The sequence below is a fragment of the Pholis gunnellus genome (assembly GCF_910591455.1).
Source record: "Pholis gunnellus genome assembly, chromosome: 1".
NCBI lineage: Eukaryota > Metazoa > Chordata > Actinopteri > Perciformes > Pholidae > Pholis > Pholis gunnellus.
This window is the reverse complement of record NC_136528.1, coordinates 13540359-13558088: the sequence shown is the minus strand read 5'-3', so window position 1 is coordinate 13558088 and position 17730 is coordinate 13540359. Positions and strand designations below refer to the sequence as shown.

Sequence of the window (17730 nt, the reverse complement as noted above, 5' to 3'; positions counted from 1 at the left end):
CTTTGTCACTGCTGATTTCCTCCCCTCTCGCATTACTGCTGCAACTCCTGTGGGAAATACAACAGAAGACCTGATGGAAAGAATGGAGCTACGACTTTGTCATCGAAAAATAGGGAGCAGCGGTGTGCATTGCTGTACATACATACATAAATAACGTCTGTACACATAGAGGATTTAATTGTGAGCCATGTCTTTCACTGGAATGTTTCATTCTTAACATGTGAGGTCACCTTACATACCAGAGCATTTCTTTTGAAAGGGAAAACTATCCCACGTAATACCTGCCATTAAGCTTAAACATTTTATAAATGTGCTATACTAATAATGAGTGACTGCACTTTTAGCAGCATGCATTGAAAGCAAACGTCTAATCAGAAAGAACGTCTCTGAGTTAACTTCTAATCAGCATTTCTATGTATATACTGTGCCTGAAAACCTTAATCTGGACAGTGTCACATTTCTTTTCACCCTGCCCCCCTTGGAAGGGGTTGGTCTATTCTCATTGTTACACACAGCCAACCTGTATCTAGCATGGAAAAGCAGAAAACAAGTACATTTTATTCAGTGAGAGCTTACAAATGTGACACAACCATAGTGGACAATGGATACCTGTTTGTAGGTTGTATTTTGGTTTTGTGAAAAATGTAATTAATTTCTTTTCAGTTAATCAAGAAGTCCTAAATATGACAATACATTTTTTGTAAAAAGAGTAGAACTCTGTAGTTCAGGGTCTTGTCATTTTTTATTGTTTTTTTTTTTCAAGCATTTCTCAAGACACACAAATCTGAAAAACACAAGAGGGAGAAAAGCAATCGCTGCAACAGTAGCCAGAAAGGACAGAAACACATCAACAGAGTGGTAGGAGTACCAGGGCATTCTGTAGGACTCTGTTCTCAGGTGAGCTGCACCTTTGTGTCTCATGACAAACTCTATCCAGAAGAGAGCGGTATCCAGCGGCTTCATTGGCTGATCTCTGTGCAGCCTGGAGAGCCTCTGCATGTTCATCCTGTAGGAGGGCTCGTTCAAGACTTCCTGTATGGCATTCAGGAAGTTGTTGTTTTTATCCACAGTGCCTAATGTAAGAATCTTAGCCGCGCCTCTCTCTTGCAGACGCAACAGGTTGTCGTATTGGTCGAAAAAAACAGGCAGACCCACAACTGGGACTCCGTGATAAATAGCTTCTTGAACACCGTTTGTTCCTCCATGAGCCACAAACAGTTTCATCTTGGGATGTCCTAAAAGGTCATTCTGTGGCATCCAGTCTACTATCAAAGTATTGTTGCCCAGAGTGGCTGGTCTGTCACCTTTATACCTCCAGATGACTTTCTGCGGTAATTTAGCAAAAGCTGCAGCGATCTCATTTGTTATATCAGCAGGAAGCTCACTCACAAAAGTCCCCAGAGACATGATGATGACTCCGTGCTCTCCAGAACTCTGCACAAACTCCTCCAAGTGTTCAGGAAGAGGTTGTGCTGGTTTACACTGGAACCCTCCAATATAGATAACATTAGGCATGGTGGGGCGAGGGAACTCAAACACAAAGTCCACTCTCATCAGCCACAGGTCTGCTCCCTGCAATAAGTCAATATATCTGACCTCTGGGCCAAAGAACTGGTCACAAACAGCTTGATACTGTGGATGGATAAAAAATCCATCCTGAGCTTGCCAAATGAGAGAAAAAAGGTGATTTTTGACTCTTTGAATGAAAGTCATTTTGTCTGACATTCCTGAGCCGGTCAATGGGACATAAGATAAAGGAGATGGCGCAATGGCCATATGTCCCTCTCCACTAGTTATCCACCGCACATTATAGACCAGAGGCAGCTTAAGAGCATGAGCCAACATTATGCCTGCTCCCCATGCCGGATCTGTTAGGACCAGGTCATACTTTCTGTCCTTTAAAGTATTCATTAAGTCTTCATCTTCAAACATGTTAGTAGCCATTTTGCACATTATTCTATGCATGTTAAACATCGCAGAAAACATCTCAGCCTGCAAATTTGCAAAGCTCAAAACTGAGCTCTCCCCCCTTTCTATGTCAATGATCTTCTTCAGGATCGGGTTAATAAAGTCGTGATTAAAGGCTTCAGTGACAGGTACTGTGATTGTCTTGTAGCACGGAGAGTCATCCTGGATGTACCAGCTTTTACTGGTTCGTACCACATCAATAGAGTGTCCTCGAGAGTGGAGAGCTTTGATCATGATGTCCATGTTCACCCAGTGGCTTCCCTCTAAAGGAACAATCAAAATCTTTCGTCCATGACAAATTCTCCATGACAAAAACACGATAAATAGGAGAAGAGAAGTTGCATATCTGTGGGGGGGCATCTTTGACCTGAATGGAAAGCATAGATAAAACATCATTAATAATCACTCTGATAAAGAAATCTGGCTAAAAACGCCATAAAATACAATTAAATAAAGTATTATTTACATTAAAGTTCTCCGTTAACAAAGGAAAATTCTTTAAATTACATGCAAAATTGATATGTAACATACCTGTTCAACGTGAAGTAGCTCCGAGCATGCATGTGCTGCGAGGTTAGTGTGAAACACCAAAGGAACCACTGAATACTTAACTATACATTCCAGGGGAGCTCACATATGTGGATTATGGATAAGCTTGTCTTTGGGCTTTTTTTCACAAATGGACAACAATGTGGCCTCTTTGTTGAAGCTATGGGCAAAAATGGGTTACAGCTACTTATTTGTACCTCCCTGTTACAAGGTCCACATCACTTGGACTATTCCCCTCTTAGAGTGGTATGTTCCACCCACCTCCCCCCTTAGTCCAAATAATTTAGTGTGCCTTATATCAAAACGTCTCAGTAGCCAATGGCACTGACTAAAAGCAGTGCCTAACAGCAGCTGTCCAGGACTGCCTTATAATATGATACAAAACATATAAGCTGGTTTTATCCGGAGTTTTCTGGAGGATCTCCTCCCCGTTTTTTCGTTTCATCCATCTTTGTTTGGTTTACATAAACCTTTTTTTTTTAAAGCCTAACGTTCTTGATCTGTTTACAACTTTCATTTAAGCTGGAGTAGAGCGTCAGATTGTATAACTACAATCACCAACATGTTCCTGCTGGTGGTGCCTTTGTTTGTTTTTCAGCTGTAATGTGAAGACACGGCCACACAGAGGCAGTGCAGGCTCAAGCAATGGCTAAGCTCCTCCGCTGCTGGGGAACAGACAGTCTTCCTGGCGCTTTGAGGAAGTGGTGTAGTGAACCTCAGGCCCTTTATTACAAATCTCCATAGTACATCATGTGAGGTATCCACATGAAACATCAATCAAATAACAACACAGATTTGGAGTTGTTATACGAACCATGTTTCCACTTTTAATGGAGCTAGGTTTAGTGCTAAGCTACCGTAGGCTAAAAACACACAGGACCCACGGTGCCTCTACACTGATCTGTTGCTATGGAGCGTATTGTAGTCTCCATGAAGAATGTGGGATTTGTCCTCAGGCTAAAAGGAAGGGCTGCCAGAGAAACTCAAGCCTGGGCAAGAAAGTCCACCTCTCCTTCCCACGCATAGTCAAGCAGAATGAACGGAGAGACTAGTAAACCACAAGTGTCCCTAAAGAGGAATGTCTTACCTGAATGTCTACTCTGAATTGTGATCTATAGATCGTGGTCATGTCGCTGTGGTCTTCTGAATGTACACAGGAAAATGAATTCGGGCATATAGGTCTTTTATAAGAAGGAATATGTGGCTCTATTCTCTTGTTCTTTATCACATAACATTAACCTTGTAACCATATGTGAAACTAGAATTACAGAAAAGCTAAGTTGAACCATCGCCATTACTTGAATTATGCCAATGAGATAAAGTGGTCCTCGTTCCAAATGGTATGCAGACATAGACTGATATTTTAAATGAGAAATTAGAAGATATATTGTGTGTGTGTATCTGTTGATCTTGTTAGCGAGCTGCCATATAATTCGCTGACTGAGATAAATAAAGGTGTATTGAAATGAATTGAATTGAATTGAACTGAATCGATACATATATTGTGTCCTGCAACTTGTATAAACACAAGAGGCATTAGAGGGGCATTTATCCAAAAGGATCCTGTGAGGACATGTCGTCTTGCCATTTTGTATCTACGGATCTCTATCAGACCCAAAGATAAATCTCCCTTCCCTATAACACCAGCAAGTGTAGTAGGTGAAAGGAATGCATTGAAATGTACTGATGTGTGAGATGTGGACAAAACAAATGGGACGTGGAAGATTTTTCGTATCATGATATTTCAATTGATCATTTCATTCATCTTTAAACTCAGAAATACAGAATTCAAAATCTATCTAAAACAAACAAACAAAAAACATGTCTGTAAGATACACTCAGCAAACAAGGCCCCAAATCTGCAGCTTGATCTCTGGCACGGCTGTGGCTTGCAGAATGACTGTGGATAAGCAGAGCAGGACTCTATCGGAGTGGTAATCACAGTATCTCAGTCTTTCAAATCCCAAATAAGACCCATAACGAGCTGTTAATGTGCTTTGCCTCCATTTGTGGTTAGTTGAACTGTGGTTTTTAGAGGGTACTTCCAGCATGATTAGGGACGATGATGCTGGCCCATTTGTAAATAACGGGGATGAAGAGGAGAGCAGAGCCCAGGATTGACACCAGGAGGAAGGCCCAAAGAAACATTCGATCCAGGACTTGGGCTACATATTTCCAGTCTTGAACCACCTGGAACAACAAATAAGCAGATATCAGTCTCTAGGCATATACTCAATAGTTAAAAGCCATATTTCAATAATCTAAGTCTTGAGTGAGCAACATACAGTATTCAACCTTGCGAGGTTTATTAAAGCCTCTGTCATGATTTGTTTAATGCTGTGTCAGGGAAAGCGTGGGGCCAAAAATGATTGTTAGTACCACTATCGGCCATTGCTATTATTACCTATTTGGAGTTACAAACGCACAAAATCTAACATACTCACCTCTCTGACCTTGTTTTCTTTCACCACATGCATGGCTATGTAGCGAATAGAATCCAAAGCTGCTTGTAGGTTATGTCTGGTGTAGAGCAGAGATGTCAGTTCAGGTGTTGAGTCCTTCATCTTGCCCTGTCCTGCTGCCCCTCTCGTTCTGGCTACTCCAACTGTGGCGTAGCGGTCGGCATGGCTGCGCATGCACAGCAGCTTAGGCAGTCGATGCAGGAAGATCCTCCTCACCCAGGGTGCCATGTCGTGATGTGTTGAAGAGGAGCGATGGTGGATGTTGATGGCAAAGACGGTGATGATGATGGAAAGCGTGACGAAGATCATAGTGAAGACAAGGTACTCCCCGATGAGAGGGATAGCCTTCGAAGAGGAAGGAATGATCTCCTCAATGACCAGGAGGAAAACTGTGAGGGACACCAGGACTGAGGTGCAGAGAGAGATCTTCTCGCCACTGTTGGAAGGCAGATAGAAGACGAGGATGGTGAGGAAGGAGAGGCCAATGCAGGGGATGATGAGGAAGAGGGTGTAGAAAAGAGGCAACCTGCGAATGATGAAGAAGTAGGTGATGGTGGGAAAGGTAGAGCTGCTGTCTGTCCTCAGACCACGGCTGCCTGTGGCCTTCACTATCTCCCATTCACCGTTGTCAAAATAGTCCTGCTTGTCCACATGGAAGTCCTCCAAAGTTATATCCACCTGTTAAAAACAGAGTTAAATCTCGTGTCAACCACTGGTCATGACTAACGCAAATGTACTACGGAGTGGAGACTCACCTGGGAGCCATCATATGTCCAGGAGCCAAACTTCATTGAACAGTTTTGGAGGTCAAAAGGGAAGAAGGTGACATCAATGGTGCAGGCTGACTTGTAATTGGCTGGTGGTGTCCATGATATGGTTCCATTGTACTTAACAACTGCCTTGGTGACAGTACCCTCAAAACGCCCATCTGAACTGTTAAAAGAAATATAATTTATTCATCTAAAATATTCACTGATAGCTAGATTAGTTTATTGTTAGAACGTCTACTTCATGCATATAGCTGCAAGTTTCTTTTAAGGATTTCCTCAAATCTAAATTCAAACATTAAGTTTTAGAATTTTTTTCTCTGGTCCTTTAAAATACTACCAATACTTTTAATGATAGAGTGCTGTCAGGATATCAGTATGGTCATGACTATCATGTACATTTTGGAAAATATAATCATCATTTCCTTCCATATATAATGACACATACTTATCATACAGTACAACGTCAGGGAGCCAGATCCTGTCAGAAGGGACTCGGATAGTTGTGATGCCCAGATAGTCATCAGGGTTCCATCTGAGCTTGCGGTCAATCCACTCCTACTTGAGAAGGAAAAATGTGGTAAAGACTCATCAAAGGGGCTTTAAGGGAAAGGTTTGACATTTTGGGAAATACACTTATAACAGATAAGGGTATTTCCACGGTCAATATGATAATTTTTGATAACAATCATCTGTCTGTCTCTAAGAAGCAACAGCCAGCAGCCGACTATCTTAGCTTAGTGGGGGGGGGAAACAGCAAGCCTGGCTCCTTGGTAACAAAACCTGCACACCAACAACTCTAATCAACACTTTGTATGTCATTTGTTTAATCCAAACAAAAACCCGAGTGTAAAAATGAAAAATCACTATTAGGCACCGGTTTACAATGTCTTAATTAGTGAGCTTTAGCCATAGACTGTATGAAATATGGACATAATCTCTGTGACGTCACCCACAGATTCCTGAAGAGCCACCTTTGCAGTGACAACACAGCCTAATTTCAAGCTACTCCAAAAATGGGCAAAGAGTTGGATCATCGGTGGAGCTGAGGCTTGCTTGGGTGATACGGAAGAGGAGACAGCTAGCATCTAGCGATTTGGGATGGTACCCAGCTGTCACTCAAAGCAGCCACACCCTCCAATATACCTAACTTGAAGTTTATTATTAGATTATCATCTTTCAGCACCAAAGGTTGCCGCTTTAGAGGTGGTGGTAGGTGAGTGTTGTTACTTTTGGATAAAGCAAGGCTAGCAGTTTCCCTTTGTTTCCAATTTGTGTGCCAAGCTAAGCTAACCGGTAGCTTCATATTTACTGTACAGACCTTTTTTGCAAGAAAGCCAATAAACATATTTTTTTCACAACATAAAACTTTTCCTTGAAGGTAGTATACTTTGTGTGCTGTAATGTTATGCTTGCGTACAACATTTTGCCCAGCTCCAGGCCACAGGGATGGGTACATGGTAAGTAAAGATAGCACAATTTGCTGTTAGGGTTCTAATTAGCAGATCTATTTGATTTGGCTTAGATATGCTACATGGTAAATACCTTGTGAAAGCATAATCTGGAGGGTAAACCACTGTATGATTAAAGCCAAACAAAGGAGATATGACTAAATCTGACATACTTTGCAAATGACATGTTTGATAGATAGACATCAGTACTGGGGCCATTGCCCTTCCGTCACCCTTTTTGCATGATGCAATCCATCACTGTGAAAGGGAGCAACTGACCCAAATGGCAAAGCCTGGTCTTTGGGGATAACTCAAAAGATACATGAAAGACAGGACATCCAAGACCATGAATAAGGCTGACAGGAGCAGGAGCAGAGAGGGACAGCTTGTGGAGGCAGGTGCGTGGGCACAGGGCCGAAAGGACTCATATAAATGAGGACTGTCAGTGAAATGCCACCAGACCAGATTAAAAAAGGGTGACGGGTTGCCTCAAAATGCCATGTAATGCCAGAGTATGTTTTAGAATAAAGTAAACACTAAAAGTCATAACCTGACAACTTTACCTGCATGTTTACTGATGATGGTGAAATGTAATGTTTAGGTGAGATGTGTAGCTCTACTTGCCTGTTTCATCCACACATTGGTTGTCATTCGCTGATTTTTCTCATCCTAGCGCATTGAAAAAACAAATGTTAAAATTTCTATTTCAAAAGTAGCCAAGTTGAAACAATTTAAATACGATTCTGTCTCTCAACCGTACTGTTCAATGACCATTCATGGGATGTGGTTAACGCCTCAGTGACACACATACATTAATAACAAAATCAATTATCATCATTCTTTCCTCACCACATCAACTAACTGGGAGATGGCAAGTCCAAACTTCACACTGATCGTCTGGTTTAGGTATTCCACTGGACGGACCCATTTCTGGTAGTTTCCAAAGAGGTATTTGAACAGCTTGTCCTCTGCTTTTGCAAAGGAGGAGAGTTTTGGAACCCCTAGAAATGTATGAAATAAATAAAATAGAAAAATGACAGATTTATACTTCCTTCCTTCTAGCAAATATAACAGCAGCTTTGATATATACAGTCGCCCTATGCTTGATGAAGAATCCATTTCCAGCTCTGTTTCGAGCATTGCTCTCATACAGCACTGCATTCACCTCTCTGACCTTACTACAGTGTTTATGTCATCTGCCGTTTCTGGATATGAGCTCCATGGTAAGGCTTTGGTTTCAAGAGGCAGAGAAACTATGCTTTGACCAAACACACACTGAATATAAAGTGGTGTTAAGAGTCCTTATAGCACGTAATGTATGAAAGCCTGAATGAGAGATATAGCCCAATTCCCATTTACAGCATGTCCTTCGCTACAGTAAGAAACAGATATGCCTTCTTTGCTCTCTGACTCATATGCGTCAGTGATTGTAAATAGTGTATGCACTCTCAAATCAAGGTGCATGTTTTTTTATTTAAAAAAATCACTGCTTACCAATGAATCTCAGGAGATTAAGTGTATGTGATGACTTGACTACTATTTTGTTTTAATTCAGTATGAGCTTCCTTTGCCCCCTTTAAATCTATAAAAACTGTATTTTTCCATCCATGCATTCATAAAAGCATACAAGACATGTAGTTATTACATTGTGTGCAGTTACAAGATGAGGGTACCTGACCTGTTTTATGTTACAGGGACACTGTTTTAATCATAGTCAAACTGGTGCATTGTTTTACTGAAGCAGAGCTCCCCGGCAGTGTAGAACATATTGATCACATTTTGAATTACAGACTATTTCTATTCATCCTGCTCTTTAAATCATTCCCCATCATGGTTATAAACTCAATTTATGGATGGAGAATGTGGCTGCAAATCTACCACAAGGCTGACCACAAATGTATGGTGGTGTCACCCTCTCAGTGTGCGTGGATCAATAAAGACAAGGCTGCAACACCCTCAATCAATGACTGTGTGATAGGCAAATTCATCATCTAATGACCCTCTCCCCCAATATTACCAGCATCTTGCTCCACTGAAAAGCGTGCTGCAGAGTTAAGAAATGAACTAATACACAAATATAATGTATGTGATACGAGGTAAAGGATATGCTCATTTGCATCTCATGCTGAGTACAATTATTATCTAATGACTCATTTTCAAGGAGACCCGAGTCAATGCTGTCTGATAGGTGCAGCGGGCAGCATGACAAAAACTGAATCAATATAAATTACACATGGAGTATATGATGTGTGGTGTGCTACCATACAGATGTTGAGGACTACAGTGAGATCAAACGAAGATGACACGTTGCTAGAACCGGCCAAATATGCAAAACATCAATAACAGCAAGACAAAAGGAGAAACCAATAGATTGGATAGCAAAAGGCAAAGAAACCCATAAAGGCCATACACATACGAAGATATGCATAAACATACTGTATACATGTATACAAGTACACTGTTTGATACATGCACACACATAAATATATACACACTGTCATGGCAACAGCGGTTCCTGTCTCTTCCCTCTTCTCCTGCTAGTGCAGACGGTTGATCTCTGTGTTGTGCATACTGTAATAACCTCTCTCATCCTTCCTCACCAGCTGTTCCTCACCTGCCCACAAGTGGTCATTACAGAGTTTACTGCCCCAGCTCATCACCTGACCTGGTCATCTGTCCAGCTGAGCTGGAGTCACCTCAGTATGCACAGAAGAAAGGACAGCTATCAGTTACCTCGTTACTTAAGCCGAACAAATTATATTCTGAACAAATTATATTCTGTTGTTTATTTCTGTTGTTGTCCCAGTTCTGATGACCATTATTCTGCTTACCGGCAAGCCTCATAAACATTGCATTTTCCGGAAGTGCCCAGAAATGAAGCCAATACATGCACACAGTGCTGTACTAACAACTCAGCCATTACACAACTGTCCCTATAGTTGTCCTATGATGTGAATGCTCCCAAATCGTAAACATGGGAATATTTCCCCTCCATCCAACATGACCTTAAGCCTACTGTTTTCCTGGTTCATGCAGCAAATACAAATTAATCTTATTAGTAAATCCCAACAATGAGAGCCAGAATGCATAAGGAGACAAATCTATTCCCATTTTTATTTATTGGGCTTCTATCTTTTAGTTATTAGAAATGTGCTGCTTCTTCAATAACGGAGCTCAATTATTACAGCTTCTATTCAGCAAAAATTATTGATCACCAAAAAATGGAAATCAAACGACCAGAACAACAGTAAAAATTGATGTTATGAGGTAAGTGGTCACACTGACATTTTTAGTTTTAATTGGCAGGCTCTCTTCACGCTCCACTGACCATTTGCCAATCTTCTCTCTCTGATTCTATCCACTAGAGTCCAACTTATCTTTGACTTTGCGGTCTGTCACACTGAGGCTATAGCATTCTACCACGGTAATTTGATGAGGCATTCCCCAGTCCTTGAGAAACTTACGCAGCGAGTGGCACAGGTGGCAGCAGCACAGCAATGGCAGCAGCAGCAGCAGTGCGAGAGAGGTGGCTGCCCCTCCTGCTCTCAGCATCATATCAGAGGTGGCACTGGATCAACACAGCTGGTCCCTCGGGCAGCACAGAGCTGGAAAATAAATATTAAAAACAGGGGTTATGAATGAAAAAGTGTAGCTTTTGTGTACAATGGGCACACATGTGAGCTATTAAGATGATCATGCCTTGGGTTAATAAGGGTTGAAATACAAAAGGCAGCCACCACTGCTCTCTTTAGGTAAAGCTATGCAATCACAGTAACTGATTCCAGTGAATCGGCTGTGTAAGATAAACATCCTGATGTCGTCCACACTATATAACAAACAGCATTCATCCCAACTTTACCCTGACCCTCTCCGAGGTAATTGTTACATTCATCTTACACAGTAAGCATGTAAATGCTGTATACATACCTGCTTTGAGTGTCTTCCATTAAAACACGATCCAGAGCGGCAGTGGTGGTGGAGGCGGTGGGTGTCTTGACGACAGTGCTGCTCTAGCGCTCCTCCATTTCCATGCAGGTTCTTTCTCTCGCCTCATACAGATGCTGCTTCACTCCCTGCTGCCTCCAATTGTGTAGAGGCAACGCATCCTCCTCCTCCTCCTCCTCCTACAGAGAGCCCGCCCTGTTCCGTCCCCTTCTCCGAGCATTCGCGTGGTCACTAATCACAGACAGGGATGATCGCCCCCTCCTTGCAGCCACCTCACTGCCGCTCCACAGCAGCAGAGATGGGCAAAAATACATCAAAATGTATTTTGATACAAAATACAAAATACCCCCAAATAAATGTATTACAACAAAATACAAAATACAAAATACTGGTGCCAGAAAATGTAACAAAATACATGTATTTTGTATTTAAAATATAGGAAATACTTTTTTCTGGATTTTCCGTTTTCTCACAATTTGGTATAGCAGAGCATTCAGGTTTATATAATGTACACAAAGCTCTGGTGAACCCCACAAAAAGGAAGAACAGTCACAGAATGTCAGTGTAACTAAGCAAAGCTATTGAAAGACAACAACTTGATTGATTATGTATATATATATATATATATATATATATATATATTTATTAATGGGACTTAACAGCCCATAAACTTTGGCTTTATATCAACAAAAAAATATTCATCACATATGACATACAAGCTCCCAATCTCCCTCTTCCTATAGCTAGCTACTCGACTGATAAGCTAACTTGCTAAACACTGGCTATGCACTAGCCTAGACAGCATGCTAGCGTCATTAGCATGTTAGCATCGATCGCTAGCTTGATATTACAACCATCACTATGTATATACGTAGCCAGACCCAGACATAAAGTATACATCAAGCTAGTTGACATCTGTCACACTCAGATACAATATTTAACTTGACAGACAATCCGTTGAACTTGAAGATCTGAAGACTGAACTCGTGAACTGTTTTTTGATTCGTGGAGAAAGTATTTTGAGTATTTTAAATACAAAATTACTCCACTCTAAAGTATTTTGTTACAAATTACATTTGATTTTTAATCGGCCCTATGAAATATAAATTACAAAATACTCAAAAGTAATTGAAATACGTATTTCAAATACAAGTAATAGAAATACTGCCCATCTCTGCACAGCAGCATCAGCAAGTGCAGCTCTGCCACTGAGATTCTGCTTGTGATGTGATGCTACATTTAGTACCTCTCTCAGCTCCTCTCATTCCCTCTGTATGTGCTTCCATGGCGACAGCATATTGTGGGACCCAGAGATACTGTACTAGATGGGGGAGGGGGGATGTCAATATCCAACTTGTGTTGTATAATCAATTTGCTAATTCATATTTAGTTTTTATTATGATCATATTTCTCACTTTTTCTCCCATCCAAATGTATTGACATATGGAGAAAAATAATGTAATATGATGTTTAATATGAACATCATACAAACAAGACTTACAGTAACGAACGCGGCATTTAAAGAAGATCATTTCCTGATAGCGAATAGATTTTAATTAAAAAAATATATATTATATATATATTATGTATTTTGTGAAATTTAAAACCAGCCTACATACACTATACTGAAGAATAGAAGGAAGGACATGGTAATGCTGCCAACTCAGGGACGCTGACAATTTATGTCGTGATCTCAAATTATATTCAGTACAAGACTGCATTGGCACAAAGCCAGAGCAGGCTCATATTAGCATAGCACTATTTAAATGGCATAGCCTGTTGTTTAATCATTTATTAATTGCCAAGTCACAAAAAGATAGTAAGCAGACAAGTTGTCATCTCGTGTTTGGCTTGTCTAAAGAGGTTTACTCCATGTCTATAGCGATAATAGAGCCCAGAAATGGTTCAGATTGGCTCTGATCGGGGTTCAGATATGGGTTCAGGTGGAATCTGTAGTCTTTTTCTCTCGCAAGATTGCATGTGACTCACAGCCATCTGAAGGGCAGAGAACAGGGGCCTCATACACAAAAATATCCTAACTGCTTGTCTTAACTCATTTTCCAAGAGGGGAAATCCTATCTTTCTATTACAGAAACAATTCCTAAAGTCATGGCTGTGTTCTATTCTATCTCAGATCAGATTTGTTTTCTCCTAAATGCAGTTGGGGAAAAAAAAATGTAAACACCAAAAATCCAAATGTCATCCCAAACAAATAAAATAGGACTTTAAGTTTCAGAAGTTTCTGTAGTCAGACGTCAGAGCGTCTCTGCCTCTTAGCGTGCGTGATTGGTGGATTTGTGTGTCCGTCTCTTTTTTTTTAAAAGAAACTAACCAATGGACACTCGGGAAGTAACTAAGGACCCGCCCATCAGCTCTGCTTGTCATTTCGTCAACCAAAGAAGGAAAAGCTGCACGGACATATTGCCGCGTCTCCCAGCTGTTTTGCAGTAACGAGAATAGCGGTGCTTCAGGGGCTGATTTATTCCTCCGATGAAGATAAATACCGAAATAACAAAGATCCGTTTAAAGATGGGTAAGTGTATTCCTAGTCATTGAACAAAAACGTTCAGTGAATTGTTGTGTTTCAGGGATCCGGTGGAAGAAAGGGGAAGAGGAATGAGAACTGCATCTCTTTCAGTGAACTAAGTAACTTTAGCAAAGACAGTTCGAGACTTTTATTCTCTTTACTGGGTCAAGGTCATTTTTCCAAGAGATTTGAAGAATTTAAAAAAGCTGGACTTCAACTTTTCAGCTTTTGGGCCAAACTATCTATTTACACAGCTTTTTGGGACGAATGAGAGACTCAGAAGAGAGAGCGAGCTGATATTGTTCTGAACATTTTGATTAAGAAACACATGGGTATATGCCGATTAAATGCCCTTGGTCCTCAGGGAATAAACAGACAAATGGCCTAAATAACGATGAATGATTAAAATAGTGTAGCCAAAGGGCAATGGCCACTTAGATTCTGGATTTAAAAGGCCTAAACTAATAATTAAAAGATTAATTGTGATAGAGCGTATTGCAATATGTGCCATAGTTCCTGATGTACTGATAATATCAATCAGTAACTTCTTTATGATGGTGTTTGCACGCACATCGTTGACAGTTATTACCTTGTACTCATTCTTTCCAGTTTAATGTGCATGCACTGGACAAAGCAAGTTCCCTACTGTGACTTTTCCTGCATGGAGGAACAATACAAACCACAGTAAGTAGGCCTACAGATGGCCCTATTAAGAATAACTGACCATATATGTGTTTATTGTATGTTAATGGAAGTTTGATGCTCAGTAAGTGGAAAAATGAAAAGAGATATTTAAAATCCAGCTGCAGTTTGTAATCTTGCTGTAATGCTATTGTGCAAAAAGGAATGATTTTATACGAATACGATTTGAATCTAGATCTAATTTACTTCTTTGTACAGTAAATCAAAGCAACAGAAGCACAACAACTTAAAAAAATAGAAGCAAATTGTGCCGGTGAGATAAAAAAAAAAAAAGACTTGTTGGAGCTAAAACGAATGGAAAGAATTGAGATTGTAATGGAAAGTGTTGAAGGTGTACAGTATCTAAATAAACCATTAAAGTAAGGCATAATAGTCCTATTAAGAGAATCCTTTCCTTGGCGCAGTGAGGCCGCAGATTGCAACCAACTGCAACTTTTCCCGTGTGTCAAGCGTGGAGGAGAACTAAGGTGGGTGACTCAAAAAAGTGAAAAATCGACTGGCCCTTTGAAGACCCAATGTTTTGTATGTCCATTCTGGGCTACCGTAGAATGTTGCAGCCGACTCTGTGAAGGGCACCTGCTCATTATGTAGATACAAGTCGATCATTCTAAGGTGAGAAACGCACAACAATTCTTATTTTCAGGTGATTATAAGCTAAAGAAAACATACTTATTATTACATTATTATTATATTCCATTCCTGCTAGATCCCTCTAAATGCTAGGTACTTTCCCTTTAAGATAATCCCATGTTTCCTGCAGCATGGATAGCATCACATGTGTTTGAAATTATTTTTTTCACCATGGTCAATTGATTGTCCATTGTTTTATTTTCAGATGAGGCTGATCTATTGTTGCAGTGTTTTACTGCTGCTCGTCCTCTTTCCCAGAGACTGCCAAGGTGGCAACATCTTGGTCCTTCCCATAGAAGGCAGCCACTGGATAAACATGGATATTCTACTTCAAGCGTTGCACTCGAGAGGACACAATATAACCATTGTTCGTTCCAGCAAAAGCTGGTACATCAAGGATAAATCCTCTCATTACAATACCTATACAGTTCAGGTGGAGAGGAGCATTGATCAGAAGTTCATTACAGAAATGATATCAAGCACCATTGAATTTGAAAGGGGGGCCCTTCCTCTCGTGAATTTTCTCCACGCGACTGTAGGAATGTTCGGCATGTTTTTTGATGCTCACACAACTGTGGGTGAGTTTCTATCAGCAATACTAGATGACCGAGAGTTGATGACAACCATAAAAGATGGCAAGTTTGACCTGGTGCTCACTGACCCCTGCTGGGGTTACGGAGCCATTTTGGCCAAATATTTGAACCTTCCTTTGGTTTATAATGTTAGGTGGTTGATAGCTGGAGAGGGTCATCTTGCTATTGCTCCTTCACCTATATCATACATTCCTATAACAGGATCTGGAAACACTGATAAAATGGCCTTTTTTCAGAGAGTTAAGAACGTCATTCTGCATATAATAACTCAAACAGAACAACAGCTGGTGATTAAGCTAATATACCAGAACTTGTGTGACAAATATCTTGGGCCAGATTATGACTATAACCAGTTAGTGCTTAATGCAGACATTTGGCTGATGAGAGTGGACTTTGTGTTTGAGTTCCCTCGCCCCACCATGCCTAATGTTGTCTATATTGGAGGGTTCCAGTGTAAACCAGCACAACCTCTTCCTGAACACTTGGAGGAGTTTGTGCAGAGTTCTGGAGAGCACGGAGTCATCATCATGTCTCTGGGGACTTTTGTGAGTGAGCTTCCTGCTGATTTAACAAATGAGATCGCTGCAGCTTTTGCTAAATTACCGCAGAAAGTCATCTGGAGGCATAAAGGTGACAGACCAGCCACTCTGGGCAACAACACTTTGATAGTAGACTGGATGCCACAGAATGACCTTTTAGGACATCCCAAGATGAAACTGTTTGTGGCTCATGGAGGAACAAACGGTGTTCAAGAAGCTATTTATCACGGAGTCCCAGTTGTGGGTCTGCCCTTGTTTTTCGACCAATACGACAACCTGTTGCGTCTGCAAGAGAGAGGCGCGGCTAAGATTCTTACATTAGGCACTGTGGACAAAAACAACAACTTCCTGAATGCCATACAGGAAGTCTTGAATGAGCCCTCCTACAGGATGAACATGCAGAGGCTCTCCGGGCTGCACAGAGATCAGCCAATGAAGCCGCTGGATACCGCTCTCTTCTGGATAGAGTTTGTCATGAGACACAAAGGTGCAGCTCACCTGAGAACAGAGTCCTACAGAATGCCCTGGTACTCCTACCACTCTGTTGATGTGTTTTTGTTCCTGGCTGGAGCTGGGCTGCTCGTGCTTCTAACTATTTTCATTTTCATCAGGTGTTTATACACTGCAATGTGTAAATATAAAGTGAAACGTGACTAATCATTCAAGGGATATCCGCTTTCTATCTGTAAATATAGATCTTGGGGCTTGTATAAGAGATTTTTTTGATGGCCCATTTATGCAGCGTTTTAACATGAATGGCATTATTTTGTTATTTGAACTTGCTTGATCATATTTTAGTAAAGTATGTGTACAAACTAAATTGGTGTTGTAACCTTTTTCATAACGAACACTACAAATAAAATACTAGGAAATAATGTAAATCAGGTTTTATTTGATTAGTCGCAGAGGGGATATTTCTGTATTTTACCTTTTGTTCCAGAGCAATGGTTGGAGTGTTCCTATGTCTTTAGGTATTATGAGATAGCAGGGGCTGGTAGGAGCAAAGAAAAACAAAAGTTGGAGTTAAAACCACCTTACGTTGTCCTAGCTTAGTGTTGCGAAATGCAACTCTATGAAAAACAAGTCACTGAGTAGATTTAACTTGCCCTGATTCATCCTGGAGAAGCTAAACTATGTTTTCTGACTCATTCATTATTTCATTTTTGTCCTGTCGTGAGCCAGTTTGAGTTTCACACCTCCAGCCACCAGGTGGTGCATCTTCTTTTTTTTTTGACACAACTGATGTAGGTGAAAGGAGGTCATTGCATTCAGCTTCAAGTGTTGCTGCTTTGTGTTGTGTGACAAGTATTCCGTTTTTTGACATGCTCCTGCCAGGCATAGTTTATGCCCAATTGTGTGGTTTGTACTATTCGTGGAACATCTGAAAGGGGAAGCATTTGAGAATACTGGATCAACGAATGGTGAAGCTGTAAAGAAACATACAATAAATCTATTTCTTTCTCTTCAAACTGGGTATTTATTGGAAGCACATGTCACTGAAAAGTCTCACAGCAGCAGCCTTTCAGTGGCTTTCTAAGGGTAGATAATAGGTACACTCTGTTATACAGCTTTTTCATAATAGTATGTTTGACTTCCT

General features: G+C 40.7%; 3 protein-coding genes across 4 annotated transcripts; 1 reads left to right on the top strand and 2 right to left on the bottom strand.

The window, feature by feature from the left end:
* Positions 1-735: 735 nt before the first annotated feature.
* Positions 736-2328, bottom strand: LOC306696909 (UDP-glucuronosyltransferase 2C1-like; the record flags this gene model as incomplete). Its single annotated transcript, XM_079160635.1, has 1 exon — positions 736-2328. One exon carries the CDS (start codon positions 2326-2328, stop codon positions 736-738), a length of 1593 nt encoding a protein of 530 aa, XP_079016761.1.
* Positions 2329-4548: 2220 nt separating this feature from the next.
* Positions 4549-10752, bottom strand: chrna5 (cholinergic receptor, nicotinic, alpha 5; the record flags this gene model as incomplete). Its single annotated transcript, XM_079163710.1, has 7 exons — positions 4549-4707; positions 4962-5657; positions 5735-5912; positions 6195-6304; positions 7822-7866; positions 8047-8198; positions 10662-10752. 7 exons carry the CDS (start codon positions 10750-10752, stop codon positions 4549-4551), a joined length of 1431 nt encoding a protein of 476 aa, XP_079019836.1.
* A 2784-nt stretch (positions 10753-13536) lies between these two features.
* Positions 13537-17596, top strand: LOC306715803 (UDP-glucuronosyltransferase 2C1-like). Of its 2 annotated transcripts, XM_079186280.1 has the most exons (4): positions 13537-13675; positions 14279-14353; positions 14776-14838; positions 15207-17596. In XM_079186280.1, the coding sequence occupies exon 4, from the start codon at positions 15207-15209 to the stop codon at positions 16788-16790; it is 1584 nt and encodes a 527-aa protein (XP_079042406.1). In that variant the 5' UTR covers positions 13537-13675; positions 14279-14353; positions 14776-14838; the 3' UTR covers positions 16791-17596. The 2 variants fall into 2 exon arrangements, with proteins under 2 accessions (XP_079042406.1, XP_079042405.1); XM_079186279.1 differs by lacking the exon at positions 14776-14838.
* The last annotated feature ends 134 nt before the right edge of the window (positions 17597-17730 follow it).